Raw genomic sequence first — 17,587 nt, forward strand, 5'->3', positions numbered from 1 at the left:
TTCTTGGGCTACTTAAACCCAAAACTTTTGGTATGTCTGTCTGTCTGTCTGTAACTCGATTCAGCCACCCGGCCAAAGTAAAATGCTTACTGCGCAATAGTTCTATACACTCACAGCCAAATGTAAACGTCTAAGCCCGGTTTTTATGTTCGTAGTTGTCAACTTTGTTGAACAAGAACAAGACATTACGCAAATATAAGACAGGAAATCAGTACACAAGGGGCATTTACAGTGTTCCTTTATTAAAAAATTCATGAATGCTTGGTTTTTCGATATCAAATGATATTCTACATCTACTGCAGAAAAACACCGCCTCCTGGCGGCATATAAAAAATCACGCGGCAACAGCAACGAAAGGTTCCACTAGCTAGGTTTCACGTTCTGCTTGGAACGCACGTAGAGCACGGCCAAGCGGCTCAATAAACCTTCAAGTCCGCCGCCCCGATTCACGCGCGTCTCCGCCGTACTGCAGCGCTGGCATCGAGGAACCCCGCCTGTAGCAGTGAAACGCGGTATATTCAAATCACCTTGAGCAAACCTTTAGTCTGTTTACCTTGGGATGAGCGCGACGGAAGAGGGACAGCATGAGAGGTGAGCGGGAAAGCAAAGGGGGGCATTTCGTTGGTAAATGTCTACAAAGACTATTGCCTTTTCACGACATTTGCAACGAAAGGAGCAGATACGCGGCCACATGTTTTGTACCTCATGCGATCAATGAAACTTACTGATCTAAGGATTTTGCCTTCATCAGGTGTCTCAGTTTCCACTCTAACAACATCGGCCGTGGTTGGCCAATAGGGGTTTGTCACTACAACTGAACAACCGACACATGTTCACCCAGAAAGACGCGCACACACCGCGCCAACTTCCGAATAAATTTTTTTCACCACACCAGGAGAATATATTAAAATAAAGTAGAGCGCAGGAGGATGGGGACAGAGAGAGCATAACACACCGATCAGACAAACGCTTGTTTCGTCGTTGTGTTTTTTTTTTCTATTCCTGCTCTAGTGCGCTTTATTTTATTTTAGATCATAAGCCGACTCGCTCAGCGATGCACTTTATTAAGGCAAATATATTCTTGCGTATTCTAACATCCACGTAAATAATAAAAACAACCTGAAAGATGATCTCGTAGCACATGTGCGATGTGTCAGCAAGACTTCAATTCCCCCGCATGACAAAGACATTGATTTTCTCGGCTTGACACGTTGTTTGAGTGTCAAGCATGCTGCATACGGTGGAGATTTTTATGTGCTATTTTTTATCGTTCATTTTTTTGTTCATCACGCAAGTAGAAATATACCTGTTGCGAGGAGCAAATTTTCCTCCAAGCCATCGCTGTGAGTGTGTGTTCTCAATGTCTGGCCTCTCCATGGTTACGCTGCTTTGAAGTTTTCAAGTATGTACCCACTCGTCCAAACTACTTAAAAGCTTAAAGAAAAATTCCGGGTCATCTCCACAAACGTGACACCTGGGGAGGGAAGAAGCATGCAGTGTACAAGTGTATTCTTGGTGCCTTGGGTCTTTTGCCAACGGAAGTCAAAGCGTTGGGGGTAGAGGTATACAGCTTTGCTGTAAAAGTGTCTTTGAAGGAGGAAGCTCTCTAACGCGAGGCGTAAACAAGTGTCCCGGTGTTTTTTTAGTACCCGTTACGAAGCGCTCCAGAAAGAGGCGTAAATGAGTGTCCCGGTGTTCTTTAGTACGCGTTATGTTCTAGCGCGAGGCGTAAACGATTTTCCTCGTGTTTTAGTACCGTGACTACATCACACGACGATTACGACGACGATAGATTTGATTGATTGTAGGGTTTAACGCACTGACGCAACGCAGGCGATGAGGCGTGCCGCAGTGGAGGGCTCCGGATTAATTTTGACCACCTGGGGATCTTAAAAGTGCGCCAAAATCTCGTACACACGAGCGTTTCTGCTTTTCGCCTCCATTAGAAAAGCGGCCGCCGCGGCCGGGAATCGAGCCCGCGACCTCGTGCTCAGCAGCACAACGCCTTAGCCACTGAGCCACCGCAGCGGAAGCGACGATGATGAACGAAGACAGGAGACGCCTACAGCCCCAGCCACTAAGGAGCTTCGCTCCTATCACTTCTGAATGAATAATAAGGAGCTACGTTGGTAGCAAACTAAGTATTTCCTGATTATAACCGAACGTGTGCCGCTAATGAGTATTTTGGCTGTAACCAAGCATTATTTATTTGCTGACGACCTAGATATAGGAAAACTTGTTTTCACGGGAGCCGTAAACAACATAGTTACAGATTTTTGATGGCCGATTTTGCGTGCCGTAGCGAAAGCCAGCAGCAGGTACACCATTGCATTTTTTAAAGAGATATTGAGCGGATCTCAGTCGTACCAATACTAAGCGCTTTCAAAGAAAACTGTCTCCAAGCCGATGCCCACAGCTGTCTTTGAGCTAACAATTAAACAGACACGAACTCCGTTAGGCGAGTGCGAAAAGTAAGATGGCAAGTTGGGCTAGTTGGTGCAGATTCAGATTCATGGTGAAAACCAGCGCAAGAAACACAGGGACAAAAAGGAGAGGGTACGACGCTGTTTTTCACCATCAATCTGAGTGCGGAAAATTGTTTTTTGTGCAGCCGCCATTTTGCGAACATTCTTAGGTTCCTGTATAGGGTCCCGATTGTTGCCGCAGTTTATGAAGCCGAAATCCTTAATTCTCTACCTTTCATGATCGCGTTGTGAGGAACAGACCATGAGTATGCGCAACGGAGTCCACGACACCCTCCCCAACACCAACGAGTTCGCTCACGCTCGCGCGCGAGAAACAGTCCGCAGCAGCGATCGAACAGGCCGAGCTCCCTAGGCCCCCAGAGAATTACGAGACGCGTTACTCACTTTCAACGAGGTAGTCACTCACTGCTAACTTACGCGAAGAACACTCCCGCCGGCCCACCCTGCTTCCAGACACCCACAGTCAGCAGTCTTTAGAATGCTTCAGACCGGTTCCTTCCCAACCAGGAACCGGTTTAGCTTATTTCACCCGGACATTGACCCTCACTGTCTCCTCTGTGACGCAGCTTACTGTAACTTAGACCATTAGCTATAGCAGTGCTCGGTATTACAAGAGGACGCCGAACTCATCACAAAGGACGAATGTACCATGGCGCTCCACAGCGAAGACTACTACACTCAACTCTGGGCTGTCCAGAAAGCCTGCGTTAGGGCGGAGGTCCTGAACCTCCCGCCACCCGCGCAGGTGCGGCCCGCGTCTACTCAGGACCGTCTTCTGGGCCGCTAGGTTAGAACTTCCGGACTTAATAAAGTTCAATGTCTCTCTGTCTGTCTGTTACAAAACGCAGAAGCGAAGCTGGGGCGCGCGCTCCGGGAAAGGGAAACAGCAGCTCTGTAGGACGGTAGGCCGCTGCCGCTCGTGCAATACCAACCACCTTGAGTAGTGAAAGTCGCGAGGGGGGTGAACAGAGGTCTCCTGGTGATGGTGAGCGAGCGGAACGAGCTCCGGAGGGTGCTGTCGAGGTATACCTGTTCAAGTGGTGACGGGCATGGCATAAAGTTCAACAGAAAGTTCAACAGGAGCTCTAACTAGCCTTTCGCATTCACATTCTTAGAAGGTACTAAGCATACCCCGATTTCTTTTCTTGTGTGTTCAAGTCGATTAAGCCAAAACCGACACTTTCGAAATATCAGAGTTTCGAAATATATATATATATATATATATATATATATATTTGGGTGGTGAACCGGAACTGAACCCGAAGTTTGGCCGCAGGAGCTGCTCAGTGGCTAAGCCGTTTGCTGCTGACCAAATGTGGCCTCTATCTCCCTTCCCCACTACCGTTTTTCTGCAGTAGATGGAAATCGAGAACGTCCGTGTATCGAGATTTTGATCCACGTTTTATATCACCAGCGGGTTAAAATAAGTCTGCCGGCCTGCAACATAAGCCGCGCCTCGGAGCAAAGATATAGCACGGGGCATCAAATGCGCCAGTTTTTTTTTAATTTGCTTACACGGCAAACAATAAAAAGAAAAGGCGAATCACGTTGTTTTAAAATGTTACGAAAAAAGTAAGTAAAACCGAATAAGTAAAAAAAGCTTCAATACGTGGATACTTTTCTTTGCCCTGCCTTTCACAACCAAACGTGTCATCAATTCGAAGGAAATGTGTTCCGTGATCAGTTTTTGAGAACAGTACAGTCGACAAGTTCCGTTTTTTTACATATACAAACAACAACAGATACGTCAGGGAAAACTGTTAAGGTGCGCACTTAATCCCTTAGCAAAAAACTGCAGCCCTCGATCTTGTCTTGTAAGCAGAAACAGTAATAAAGCAGGTGACACTTGCCGAAAGGCAGGCTGGTACCTCACTCACACTGTCCATTCAACCAGCGATCATCTTTTCTGGTTGTTCTGCAGTTTAGTCTCTTTCTGATCTGCTTTTTTTCGAAGGTGCACTTGTACTGAATGCCCAACTCGCTACATTACTTCTACTGTTCGTCAGTTCGGGAGGGGAATGCTGCTGTGGACGAATTGAAGAGCGTCTACCCAAAAATGCATGCTCCGCGCGTCAAATTTCCCTTTCATTTTGTAACAGCATAATCTGTTATAAGATTCCGCAATGTAGCACAGGGAACGATGGCAGGGGGTCATGCGGTACGATGATATGCTGATTGTAATGGACACGTCCGGTATAGCTATCCCAAAAGGAATTGCAGTGGTCAGAGTAAGAATGCAGTAAGTGAGAGTTAACTAAAGCTTACTTTTAACAAAAGTGTGGCTAACACATTCGATAAGGTGACAGCTAAAAAATTATTCAGGCTGACCAAATAATCTAGTCCATTGGTAATATTTATGTACCTGTGTTGGGATTTTTCTGTTTTGTTACAAATATAAAAAATGTGCGCCATTGGTATTAAGCGCTGGTATTTGAACGCGCCAGTACGCAAGCCTAAATTTAAGGCTGCAAGGTTAGCGTGATGGGCGATTCCATAGGGACGATTGCGATTTCAATAAAAAGGAAAGGGCAGAAAATACATCCCACCGTCATATTGCTTGGCGGTGGCTTTATGAATAGTCGCTAGGACAACATAAAGTGTGGGCGAGAACGTAGGTGGTAAATCGTCGCCATTTCATCTGTTTTTCTAATATATTATAATTGTTTGAAGTTTGCTTTGCAATGGCGCCACTACCCTTGGGAAACAGCAGCAGTTTGAATTTTTTGTTTGTATTGTGATTTGACTGTCGTTTTAAACTACTAAATGCTTTTTTTCCTAATTTCACTAATATATATATATATATATATATATATATATATAATAATAATAACCGGAAACTAAAGTCTGCAGCTGTGTTTACTGCCCGCTTAAGAGTTTCCTCCAGGTTACTGCTTTCACCCATACCGAATTTTTCCCAATACCGTCCCCAACCCTATCCGGCTTAAACATGGCCACTTCACATACTTGATGCAAACTAATTTTTCCGCGAAAAATTATTGACCAGAAAAGTTAGACTAAATACACCTATAAAGCTTGCCATTATGGTATTCAATTGCATTTTGTTTTGCGAAATCAAAAAAGTTCGTCTAAAAACATTGAATACATTAAAAAGAAGCAAACAAATACAGATACTGCCAACTGCATATCTCCCGCTTAATGGTATTTTGTTGGCAAGCGCCCTTACTTTCTATTTTATATGGCAAACACGTCCCTTTTGGTGACGTCGCACACATTCTCCCGAATATGTTTGAAGGAAAACGTACTACATCTGCATCAATTACTTAAAAGGAGTTACAAGAAACTCTGCACAGTCGAGGTAGATATTTTTGTACTTGCGTTTAGTATTTGTTTTGAAGCAGTAGAATGTATCTTGCGCTAGAATTTAAAACTCACTTCAGACAATCCCGTGAATTGCTGAGGTGAGTCTGAATCGAGTAATTAAAATCATGCGTAAAATAAAAAAGATTTTAAAACAGTCGTATTTGGTACGAGATCTCGTCATGTTTCTTACGAGGTAATTTACGAAGTACTATCCTTACAAACGTCTTTCTCGTGCAGCGATAGTCTCCGCTTTCGAAATTCCTGTTTGGTGATACAGTTTTTCCAAATGTTATCACCTTGCACGTGAAGCTAGCTCGATCGTACACGATGCTGCATTGTTACAATTTTTCAACGGTTACTAATATTGCGGGGATGCAAAGACAGACCGCCCTCACGGTTGCAATTGTATCCTGCCCCTCACTCCCAGGTCGTTCGAATAGAAGTAACTGTGTATGCCCTGGTATCTTTCATACCCTTTCAGAAGTTTAGAGGCATCCCCACAGATTGTAACTACCCCTGGGCCCTTGCGGAAGTGAAGAAACTCTGCGTGACCGCATGTGCCCGGCCGGTTTCCCAGGTGATTCGAAACAAAACCAAGAATAAAGAAACAATCACTAACCCAAGGGAGCTCCCCGAGATCAGCTGCAGTGGCTCCCCAAGACCACTGATAGCTGTCATTTTTCTAGCGCCACTGTACTGAAGCACCTGAACCATGCAACGCCAGTTCGTCACCCTGTTCGTCGCCGCCTCTGTGTCAATATGTGAGTTCGTTAATCCTTACGCATCTCCTTTTTTTGCATAAAATTTTATTGCTCTGAAAGGGACCCTGTAGCAGGACCCTGTAGCAGGTGAGCTTCTTTCAGCTGCTTTGCCTAACGAATCCAGGTGAGCGGCAGTTAAGTTTCTGAAAGAAGCTCACCTGGATTCGTTAGGCAAAGCAGCTGAAAAAGCTGAGCTAGGAGTTTTAGAAATCTTTTTTAAGGCGAAAACTCACAAACCAGAATGCCCCCTACGGGCCGTCGTAAGTGAACAGGGAAGCTGGCAGCGTGTAGTGGGGTGGTTTCTACAGATGCACCTGAAGAAGGTAAAGCCAGGTGACCCTTTCGTGGTTCGCAGTTCTAATGAGGTAACTAAAGTATTGCATCAAAGCATTCCGGAATCTACTACTGCAGCCTTTTCAATTGATATTGAAGATCTTTACTACAACTTACCGCAAGAAGGAATTTTTGAAGCTGTTCGAGAACTTATTGAAGAACGTGGCGAAGTTAACTTTCAAAAGCAGACTGGAATCAATACCGAACAGTTTATCGGGCTTCTTCAGTTTTACCTGCAGTCTACAGTTCTCATGCATCAGGATCATTTTTATGTTCAAAAATCAGGCGTCTGCATAGGGTCATCAATAGCTCCTGCTCTTTCTGATATTTACTTAGCATCATTTGATAAACGTCTCGAAGGACAGCTTAAAGATTTGGGGGTGGTGAAGGTTCTGAGATATGTAGATGATTATCTCGTGCTTGTAACAACTGCTGACACTGACCTTCCAAAACGGGCCAGCGAAATTGTCAAGCATTTTATTTCAGCCTCTGATGGACTTAATCTTACCTCTGAAATTCCCCAACACTACCGTCTACAATTTTTAGATTTAAACCCCAGCATTTCAAGTAATCACATCTGCTGGCAATATGAGCGCAGGTCAAAAGAAGGCCTTCTGCGATTCGACAGCGCACATTCAAAGCTTGTGAAAAGGGGCATTGTTATGAATTGTTGTCGTGCTGCGGTTACTAAGTCATGCCAGCACACACAGTTCGAAAGCTTCGAAGTTCAAGCGTCACGCCTTCAGTTAGCAGGTTACCCTTCATTCTTCATCAGTAGCGTCTGTGAATCAGTTTTTCAAAAAACCAACGGAGCATCTAACATAAACGAAACGCAAAAAGATAGAAGTAACAATCTGCATGTCATGCCTTACATCCACAGAGTGTCGCACAACATTAAAAAAGTAGCCAGCCGGTACAATGTAAAAATGTTTTTTTTCAGCCCCGTGTAAATTAGAAAAACTGTGTTCCTTAATGTCTAAAAGGAAAACTAGAGGGTGTGAAAAAAGACACGAGAAACGCTACACGAAATGCGTTTCAAACGTAATCTACAAAATTCCATCGGGGGGGAATCTGGCTATGCATTGTAAAACCTGCGGGTGCGTTCCCAAGCTTGAAGATACCGAATTTCTTGCACGAGCTAAGGACAAAACAGAAAGAGAAATAATAGAAGCCTACAAAATTAGAGAATTTGGGAAAGATTCCGTTAGCACGCCCTCGGTAAGCCTCCAACCCACTGAGTTAGCTTTCTTAGAAGGTCATGTTTGAAAGATTTCTATATTTCTAGTCACTTTTAGGCTTTGTTAAATGTTGCTACGCGCACTCTGTGTCGGTCACCACTTCCTTTTCTTATCCCACCCATGTTGTTATTCTATTTTTAGCGTTTTTATGCCTTTTGGGTGCGATTTTGTGCTTTTATTCGGTCATGCTTGATTTAGGGTGGATACGTTGTTAATACTAAAAAGCGTGTGTAAGCTCGAAGTTTGATTTGTTTTAACTGCTCATAAGTCTCGCAAACGCGAGCTGTGTTTCTTCTTAACTTCCATTCTTATACCCGTGTTATCATGTCGTCTTATTCTTAGCGGTTTTATGCCCTTTTGGCTCTGATTTTATTAGTTCATCTTTGTTTTAAAGTGCGTCACGGGTTTTTTTTTTTTTTTTTGAAGACGTACACAGTCTAATTCGTATTTGTTATCTGGTACTGTTATGATACGCCCTTTAGAGAATTGTTTTGTTTTGTTTGTTGTATTTGATTTGTGATTTCGTTACGCCTTATCGGGTGGTGCAAATGGTGATGGGAAAGAGGGGGACACTGGTGGGGCTATAAATGTGTCTTGTTATTTCATGTAAAATAAAGTTGGAAGTTGCGCTCGTTCTGTCCTCTCGTCCCTTCGTCCTCGTCTTCTGCGCAAACTTATTATTTCGTACTCTCATTGGCCTCTGACTAGTCTACCGTGCGTGTGTTACAAGTCTTGGCGCGAAACTAAATGCGGACAACAAACGGAAAGCCGTAAATGAACAGTGCTTCCAGCTAGGGTTCCTACATTCCTTTGTGGCTTCTGCACTGTTTATTCTTTCGGGGTGATATAAATGAATGTAAACACAGGAAACGCGTGGCCTACGCTCTGCTGCCCTTTGTAGTAGTAACGCCTAAGTGCACACAAAATTATAGCGATGGCTCGCAAATTATGTTTGAGGAGCGAACGGATATAAATACTAGTGATTCCTTTCATTCACTTCTGACCTCCCCTATAGCGGTTGTCCTAAGGTGAACCGTCGTGCCCACTGATGTCGCCTGTAGCAATTCACGCGTAGTGCATTTCAAAATGTTGACATCTTTTCCTATTCGAAACCCTCGCAGAGTTCTTTAACTAAAGCTAACTCCTTAACAATCGACATGACTGGCAGCCCTGCTTGTGACGTATGCGCCACGGACGAGACAATAGAACAGCTCTTGTGTCACTGTGCCCGGTTTGCAACGCAGAGACTGCACCTGTCAACCGCACTCCGGAAACCTGACAACCAGCCATTAACTGCGGTGACTGTTTTGTGTCACAGGCGTTCCCCATCACAGTCCCAAAAGGCCACAAAAGCATTACTTCGTTTTTCAAAGCACACACGCTTGTCTGAACGATTGTAGGGACACTGTGTACCATTGTGCATTCGTCATTTGGTTGGTTTACCTGTTCAGTTTAGGCTTTATTATCGCCCATTGTTTTGTTTTTGTATATTCCCCGTCTCTTCAATACACTTTCTTTCTCTTTAAATCCTTCCTTCCCCACTTCCCATGTGTAGGGTAGCCAACCGGACTGTAACCGGGTTAGCCTCCCTTCCTTTCATGCACTGTATTATCCTTCCTTCCGTATACTGCAATTCAGAATCTATTTACCATCAGGGAATTCTTTGTGAGTGGAAGATGTCCCATTTCGGTTGCGAAAGGGACAACAGTTGTTTCTACATGTGTTTCTGCGTTTTCGTGTATTTGAGCCCCCCACAGGAGCTAACCTCGTAAACTTATCCTGATTTTAGAGGTTTTTCTGCGTCCCAAAAGCGCTGACAATGAGAGAATTCGTATACGTTTTCTAGGTTCTGGAGTGACCGCCAACAATTTATTTCAACAACGAGAGCCCTCTCGCCATTTCAAATCTACTGACACTCCCTATGGCGTTGGAATACAGCACAAAGAAGGAAGGCGAGCTGTGCACACCTCAGCCAATGACGCAACTTTCTTCAGGAATACCTCTCGTGTAGAGGGCCCTCCTGACAGTGGCCTTCTGGGCAGCATTGTCAGTTCGTATCTCCTATCGACGGACTTAGCTTTAATGACGCTGGAGGACATCAAGCGAGTGGCAAAGGTCAAGTTGGAGCCGCAGGCCCGGAGATACTTCTTTACCGGAGCGGAGAAGGAGCAGACACTCAAAGAAAACACTGCCGCGTTCCAAAGGTGAGTCTGGATACCCGAAAGGCGTCATCCCCAGTCCGCTGCACCTTACTATTTCAAACGGTAGCGAACAGGTTACAACAATACACAAATAAAATGCCCACGTGAATTTTGAGCGCCTTGATACAGCTGAAGTCACAAAATGACCCCCTTTTCGCAGGCCATGAACGGTCAGCCCCCCTTTGTCTATACAATGATCCTCTTCCGCAATGGGCTCCAATATTGCTCCTCCCTCCTCTGGTGCCCTTTTCTTTCTCTCCCGCTCTACGTCTTTTCCCTGCATATTTCACTTTCATTGTCTTGCTATCTTCCTCTCCCTTTTTCAACCCTCTCTTCCCGTACTATCATCCTCTTACACTTGCCTTCCCCTCTCCCTCATATTCTCGTACTCCTCCTTGATTCCTCGTTCATTAGGCAGTTTTAGAATAGGGGAAGCCGGCGTTGGGGGCCCCCAAGAAGTTAGGGGAACCGAAACGCAAGGCGCTCGCGCGCGGAGAGTTTTAGAAGAGTGGCGCCCCCGACAGCCCGCAACCGGCCTGCTTTGCTCAGGTCGGCTCGGGTGATGGGAACTTTAGGCTTAGCGTCGTGACGGCAATTTGATCGCCGCTATCTGTGCAACTGCGAATGACAATCCGTAACACAACTTTTCACCAAACTATCATCCCCTTTCTCGCATGTGGAAGTGTATTTAAGCAATAACTGCCGTTTGAGCGATCGGTGACCAAGACATCTGCATTGCCTGTTTCGATGCTTCCGCGCAGGTAGCGCCATCTCTCGGCCGCTCCGCGCCCCGCGCGCCGCGGCGATCGGTCGGATCGCCGAATGTCCGCGGCCGGTCAGCGTAGGCTTAGCATCGCGGCAGGTATCTGATCGCCGCTTTTAAAATAAGCCCTGACAACAAGCCCTAGCACAATTTTTTATCACACTAACACCTACTTTCTCGCATGTGGAACTTCTTTTTAGCGATCAGATTGATTCGGCAGAGCAGCGACAAGCGGCTGCTACCGTGGTCGGCGCCGGTTCGAGCCGCTGAGCGTGCCGAGCTGACAGGCGCGGCCGGCGTGTGCGTGGACTGTTTCCGAAGGTAGAAAACGCTTCACGACTATCTGCTTTATCCATTTCTAGCGAACGACGCGCGGAATCAACAAATTCAGCTCAGCGATCGTCGTAGTTGATCGGGTGAGTCGAGGAACGAGCCGCAGGTTTCGCTTCAGCCATGGTCACGCGCAGTCTCGCTGGCTGCGAGAGCGACGCAAGAACGCAAACTCCAGATTTGGGGCGCCCGCTATTTCAGCAAAATAGCGCGCGCGCTAAACGCAAACCCGAAACCCCAAGGGCGGCTTGGGTTCTGCGCATGCGCAGTAAGACGCCCCAAGACGCTTGGGGCCCCCAGAGCGTTGGGGCCCCCTATTCTAAAACTCCATATTCTCTTTTCTACTTCCTCTCACCCTATTTCTCTCTCTCTCTCGTCATCATCATCAGAAGCAGCAGCAGCAGCCTATCTACGCCCACTGCAGGGCAAAGACTTCTCCCATTAATCTCCAATTATCCCGCGGTCCTGTGCTACCTGCGACCAATTTATCCCCGCAAACTTCTTCATCTCATCTGCCCATCTAACTTTCTGCCGCCCCCTGCCACGCTTGCCTTCCCTAAAGATCCACTCAGTTACCCTTAATGACCAATGGTTATTTTGCCCTCATATTACATGCCCTGCCCACGTCCATTTCTTCTTCTTAATTTCTACTAATATGTCCTGAACATGCGTTTGTTCCCCGACCCACTCCACTCTATTCTTGTCCCTCAATGTTACACCTATCATCTCCCGTTAGATTCCTCGCTGAGTCGTCCTCAATTTAAGTTGAACCCTCTTAGTGAGCCTCCAAGTTTCTGCCCCGTAGGTGAGTACCGGTAAGATGCAGCTCTCATACACTTTCTCTTCAAGGACAATGGTAGGTAGGTGCAGCGTTAGGGTAGAGGTAGAGCATCCGTCTCGCGTGCAGAAGGACCGTAGTTTGAATCCCAGTGCCGGACAATTCCCACCATATTAAAGAAATCCGCGTGTTGATGGAATTGCAGAATGAGGCTTGGGGCGCGGCCTGACCCCGGCGACCACGGCCCGTAACGCACTCCCTCACCAGGGCAGGATTGGCCACCATGGTGAAGTAATGGCCACAACCTCCCATGAATACACCAGTTAACTCTCTCTCTTTCAACGCTTTATAAATCCGGTAAGGCTTGTTATCGCAACAAGTTACTGATAACATTCTGAAGAAAAATGGCGCACGGATGGCTACAAAAAAGTACTTGCAACAATTCAAGCTTTGTGTAGCAGCTGAAGACCTTTATTGTACCGGGCTGTATCAACTTTAAAAAAAAACGGGATTACGTAACTCGCAAAAAATTGCCCGCGTATCTGCTCATTTGGCTGCAAATGTTGTCGGGAGACGATGACCTTTTGCCGCTCCTGCCACGTAAGTGCCCCTCTTCTTTTTCGCGGCCACCTCTCACACTCTTCCCCTCCCGTTTCCATCCTCGCACGATAAATTCAGTGGAGGTTCGCTCAAGTCGATTCAATTTTGCAGCGTTCCACGGCCCGCACGTAATTTATTCTACTGTTTACTTACTGTTGGTCTTGGAATGCTGCTACGAAAAGCAGGCTTTGGCGCGAGCTCTTTTTGTATTATTAGGTCAAGATATTGTTTTCTATCAAAAATATCAAGCTCGCATCTATTTTCAAATAAAAGAAAAGCGCCTAGCGCCAGTTCTATATTGATGTTTTTCCTTGAATATTTTTGTTTTGGTGTTCTATTTCTGCTCATTAATGTTCACACGCGCGAAGTGTGGCCCCACATCTAGTGGTTTGTTAAAGTTTTGCCTCTATCTTGTTTTCGTGTCAAAATTACTTTATGTCTTGGCCGGGAGAGTAAATCGATGGTCAGACCAACAGACATACAAACAGCCCAAAAGGTTTGTGTTATATAGGCCGAGAAATACGACACTCTTTAAAAACAACGGAAACTAAGCAGGGGCTGATAAGGCGACGGGGAGCAGCATCAGTTCCAGGACCTGCTGCACCCCTGCTCCGAAATAACTGTTTCCCCGTATTTCAACACAGGCTCCGCTTTCGCCCCCGTTATCTGGTCGACGTTTCTAAGGTGACCATGTCTACAACTATCTTGGGCCACCGTATTTCCTTCCCTGTCGGCTTCTCGCCATTCGCATTGCACAAGATGGCTCACCCAGATGGAGAAGGAGGAACTGCCAGAGGTAAGATTTATTTGGTTATGTTGGTTCCACACTGATTAAAATAATGTTGACAAGTATGAATGCTGCCAATGATTTAGCACTTTGGAAATGTTTTATCTATATAAACGCCTCGTTCAAGAATTATTTTAACTTTTGGCCAGGCGGATGAATAGACAGACAGACAGACAGACAGACAGACAGACAGACAGACAGACAGACAGACAGACAGACAGACAGACAGACAGACAGACAGACAGACAGACAGACAGACAGACAGACAGACCAAATTTTCGCCCATAAGTATCCCCAGCAAGACTACCGTCTTTAAAAATGCTCTCCGCGGTCGGAAACGAACGTGGGATTCTCGCGGCATTAAGCTGACGTCTATCCGATTATGCCATTCAGTCATAGATTGATTTCGGCGGCGTGGGGGTTGAGTTGGGGTTGATTGAGCATGGTATTGGGTTGACTGGGGATGGCTTTGGGCTTGATTAATTTTTTTAGTTTGGGGTTTTGAGTTTTTGTTTTGTTTATACCGACATGGTGACAAGTGTCGTGCCACCCCTGCATTCTTTAAAGGATCCAGGGGCTAGTTTTGACTGTGGTGGTCCTCTGAACGTACCCCGCCCTCGGCATTCAGACGAACGCTTAAAGTTTCCTTATCGGCGAGAAAGAAACAGCCGTAATCGTCGCCATTATTTTCGTCTTCCTCCGACAAAATTTGCCTGCAATTCAATCTGTGAAGGTGGTTGAAAAGCAAAGCTTTAAGCGAGGCCCACAACAATTGTCCATGCAACGTCACTTGAATTCACACATGTGGCTCTACAAAGAGTGAAACCAGAGATTCTGCCAGCCGTTGCCTGGAATTAGCGGGGGCAGCGTCCCGAACGCCGCAGCAGCGTCGGCCAGGCCGGGCTAGAGCAGCGGCCGACGCCGCTGTAGCCCGCCGTGAGTCGGGAGAAAGCAAAGAGAGAGGAGCATCTTTCGGAGGGTGAGACAGCGAAACCTAACCATCCTTATGTGCTAGCTTGGGGCTACACCACCACGCGACACAAGCGCAGATTTCAAAACGATTCGGCATGCGAGCTTAGTGATTCTCATTTATACTTGTTTAAACTAGTTAGTTTAGTAAGTTTGAGAATTGAGAGAACGCTTGAGGGAACGTTTATAATCGCTGTTCATCAGAAAAAGTTGCTGCTTTCGCATTTTATAATACCTCTTAAAACACAACAGAATTGGTATCCCCAATTTAGAAAACTGAGTCCCATTCGTGGCAAGCAGTGCGCAATAGGTACCGTTTCTCTAGCGGCCAGATGTCTGTATGTGGTTTTTACCTTTTGTTTTCCCGCCCTGCAAACGAATCCTTAAAGTGTGTTTGCCGTACGACCACTTAATTCTGTCAGGGGTGGGTTACCCTGGAGGTGCTGTGGAAAAAGTTAATCAAGCCGTGCAAAAGAAGCGTGCACTGGACGTGAATCTGCACTAAAACAGGCCCAAAACAACCGTCGCTAAAGCAGACGACAAAGCCGTACCGCCGACTCCGCCGCCGGAGAGCAGGCACTTCCGCGCGGGGAATGAGTGGTAAATGCGCTGCGCCGTCCTCAGTGGGTTGCATGAGTGAAACCCTCCGTTCCCCCCCCCCCCCCAATCCTCCTCTCCGCCGCCGCCTCTGCCGCGTTGGGAGTTTGTTGTCCCGCTCACCAATAAAGAACCGTTGTCTGGCAGAGCTAGAAAGCTTTGATTTAAAAATGGCTGGCACTGTAATAAATAAATAAATAAATAAATAAATAAATAAATAAATAAATAAATAAATAAATAAATAAATAAATAAATAAATAAATAAAAATGCGCGATTCTGCAGAGTTTCAATATGAGTCTAGAGTAGCAACCCGACGCGATGCCACGGCACTCTCTCCGCACTTTTTTGATTAAATGGAAGCAAATACCAATCGAATGACCCCAGAAAAAAGGGAGGTGAAGTACAGTCGCATATTAAAATCGCCAAGCAACCAAGCAAGCATATTACAACAAAACCCCAGCTGCAACAACCGTCATAACACAACAACACGACACGTTAAAAGTTAGGCATTGGCAAGCAGCGATCGAAATACTGAAAACAATCAAGATCATTGCTTAAATGTTCATCAACACTGGGCACTTGGGAACTCTCCTATAAAATAGGCTTTTTCATAGTGCGCGCTGGCTCACTACTCACGATGACGGTCTGTCATCCAAGCTTGGCATACACTGAAGGCCAGTTAACAGGAACATATCATTGGGAACACTGGTGCCACTTGCCGCTGTGAGAAATCGAATGGTAGCAGGGTGAAGGTCCCAATCTTTTCCTTAAATACGCTGCAACGCATCCCAGAAAAACACAGCTCCCAGCAGTCAATAAAACAATGCTCTATTATTCAATGCTTCTTGTATATCCTGGAGTTTATGTCCCAAAGTACAAAGACGGCACTTTTAACACGAAAGTGTTGTAGTCCCGGGTGTACCAAGATTTCGATGACGTCATATCCGTCACGGAAATGACGCCAGCAAACGAACACAGAAGCAACTCCAGAAAAAGTTTAAATGATGCGGATGGTGCTGCCGTCTAGGAGAGGTGAAGCGAAGTAGTGCATGATGATGCTAACAAGCGCCGCCAGTTGGCGTAAGCTGCGACGTAGCGATGCCGATGGGCGAATGGCGCGAACGCCGACAGATTTGATGCGAAGAGAAACGCCAGCGGGCAGCGCAACGCATTCGCATGTGCACGGTTCAAGCTACAAATTCTACCTCTCGCGTTCCACAAGCTCAGCTCCTCGCAACGCAAACGTCTACCATATACGCCATTGGGCAGGACCGAAGTGGCCGCGCGTTTCCTGAAGCGACCCGCTAGCAAGACATCGCTGCAGATTTCGCTACACATTTCGCTGAACATTTCACTTTCGTGCTTTACCGATTCCCATGACAAAAAAATCAACCATAGTTTTTTTTTTCATGTTTTCAATTAAAGAGGTGAAGTATATAGTTGTGAAAATGTTTTTGTGACCGGGAACACACACATGCGCTTCACGCGCCTGAAAACATCAGAAGACTCTGCTTTGTTGAACACTGAGCGATAAACTGGAATAGGGAAGCAGACATCGCTTATATCCTTCATTAGACTTCTTCGGGCGACGTTAAATAAATGCTCAATAGAACGACGTGCTCGCAGGAATAATGTAGCATCCGAGAGCCCCGCTGTTTGGAACAAATGATGAGAAATTACAGGCGACCGGATATGGGACGCTGTACCATTGCGCGAAAAAACGCGTCAGTAATATCCCGCAAGTAGTCGAAACCAGAGACAATCTGTGAAATAAACAAATGGATGAGTCCATCCCCACCCCTAATCAGTGGCAAAAATAGATTGTCTCGTCGAATGGGCTCCCGTTTTTAACGCCAAAGGAGCCGCGCGAAAATCCCACGAAATTGCTGATGCTCGTACATGCACAAATAAGAACGTACAATGTACAACAATTTCGCCGCTAAAAAATACCTAACAAATTGTAGACCCAGCAAAAATTAAAGGCTTCCGTCCTCCCAAACTGCCAGCCTTGCGACGAACACTATGTGCTGACTCTGGCCAGAATTGGTCAATAGTAAGCAATTCTAGACAACTATGTTATCAATATCTAAAAATTGGCGCATCTTTCACTAGTGGTGCAAGGCTTGAGAAACGGCGGAGCTGGGGGTCGACGTAGCTTCTCCCCACACTGACAGCGTATACCCCAGCAGTGCAAAAGTCGTTTTAGACGGCACTGTAAAACAAAGACCATTAAAGTATGCACACTGTTTTATACAGTAGTGATCGTCATAATCTCTTTCGTCGTCGCCTTCCGATGGCATAGCCGTGAAGGGCAAATCCTCTTGTAGCGAGTCCTCGCCTCCACAGACCTCCACTTCTTCGTCAGCTGGTCCGGTGGCCGTGTCCACGTGTGGATTGTGTAAAGATGGCTTGACAGATTTGT

The 17,587-nt window shown here is 46.0% G+C and overlaps 1 protein-coding gene across 2 annotated transcripts in view; it reads left to right on the top strand.

Annotated features, from left to right (window-relative positions):
* Nucleotides 1-1,321: 1,321 nt before the first annotated feature.
* LOC144139220 (uncharacterized) overlaps nucleotides 1,322-17,587 on the top strand; it is a 40,449-nt gene continuing 24,183 nt past the window's right edge. The window contains exons 1-4 of one of the 2 annotated variants that reach the window (XM_077671640.1): nucleotides 1,322-1,402; nucleotides 6,289-6,568; nucleotides 9,986-10,343; nucleotides 13,456-13,607. In XM_077671640.1, coding sequence (XP_077527766.1) covers nucleotides 6,520-6,568; nucleotides 9,986-10,343; nucleotides 13,456-13,607 — 559 coding nt within the window. In that variant the 5' untranslated portion in view covers nucleotides 1,322-1,402; nucleotides 6,289-6,519. The remainder of the gene's footprint in view (nucleotides 1,403-6,288; nucleotides 6,569-9,985; nucleotides 10,344-13,455; nucleotides 13,608-17,587) is intronic. The other variant, XM_077671641.1, reaches the window with a different exon arrangement.

This window comes from Haemaphysalis longicornis, unplaced genomic scaffold (assembly GCF_048455015.1).
Source record: "Haemaphysalis longicornis isolate Haplotype H1 unplaced genomic scaffold, Haemaphysalis longicornis Haplotype H1 scaffold_5, whole genome shotgun sequence".
Taxonomy (NCBI): Eukaryota; Metazoa; Arthropoda; class Arachnida; order Ixodida; family Ixodidae; genus Haemaphysalis; species Haemaphysalis longicornis.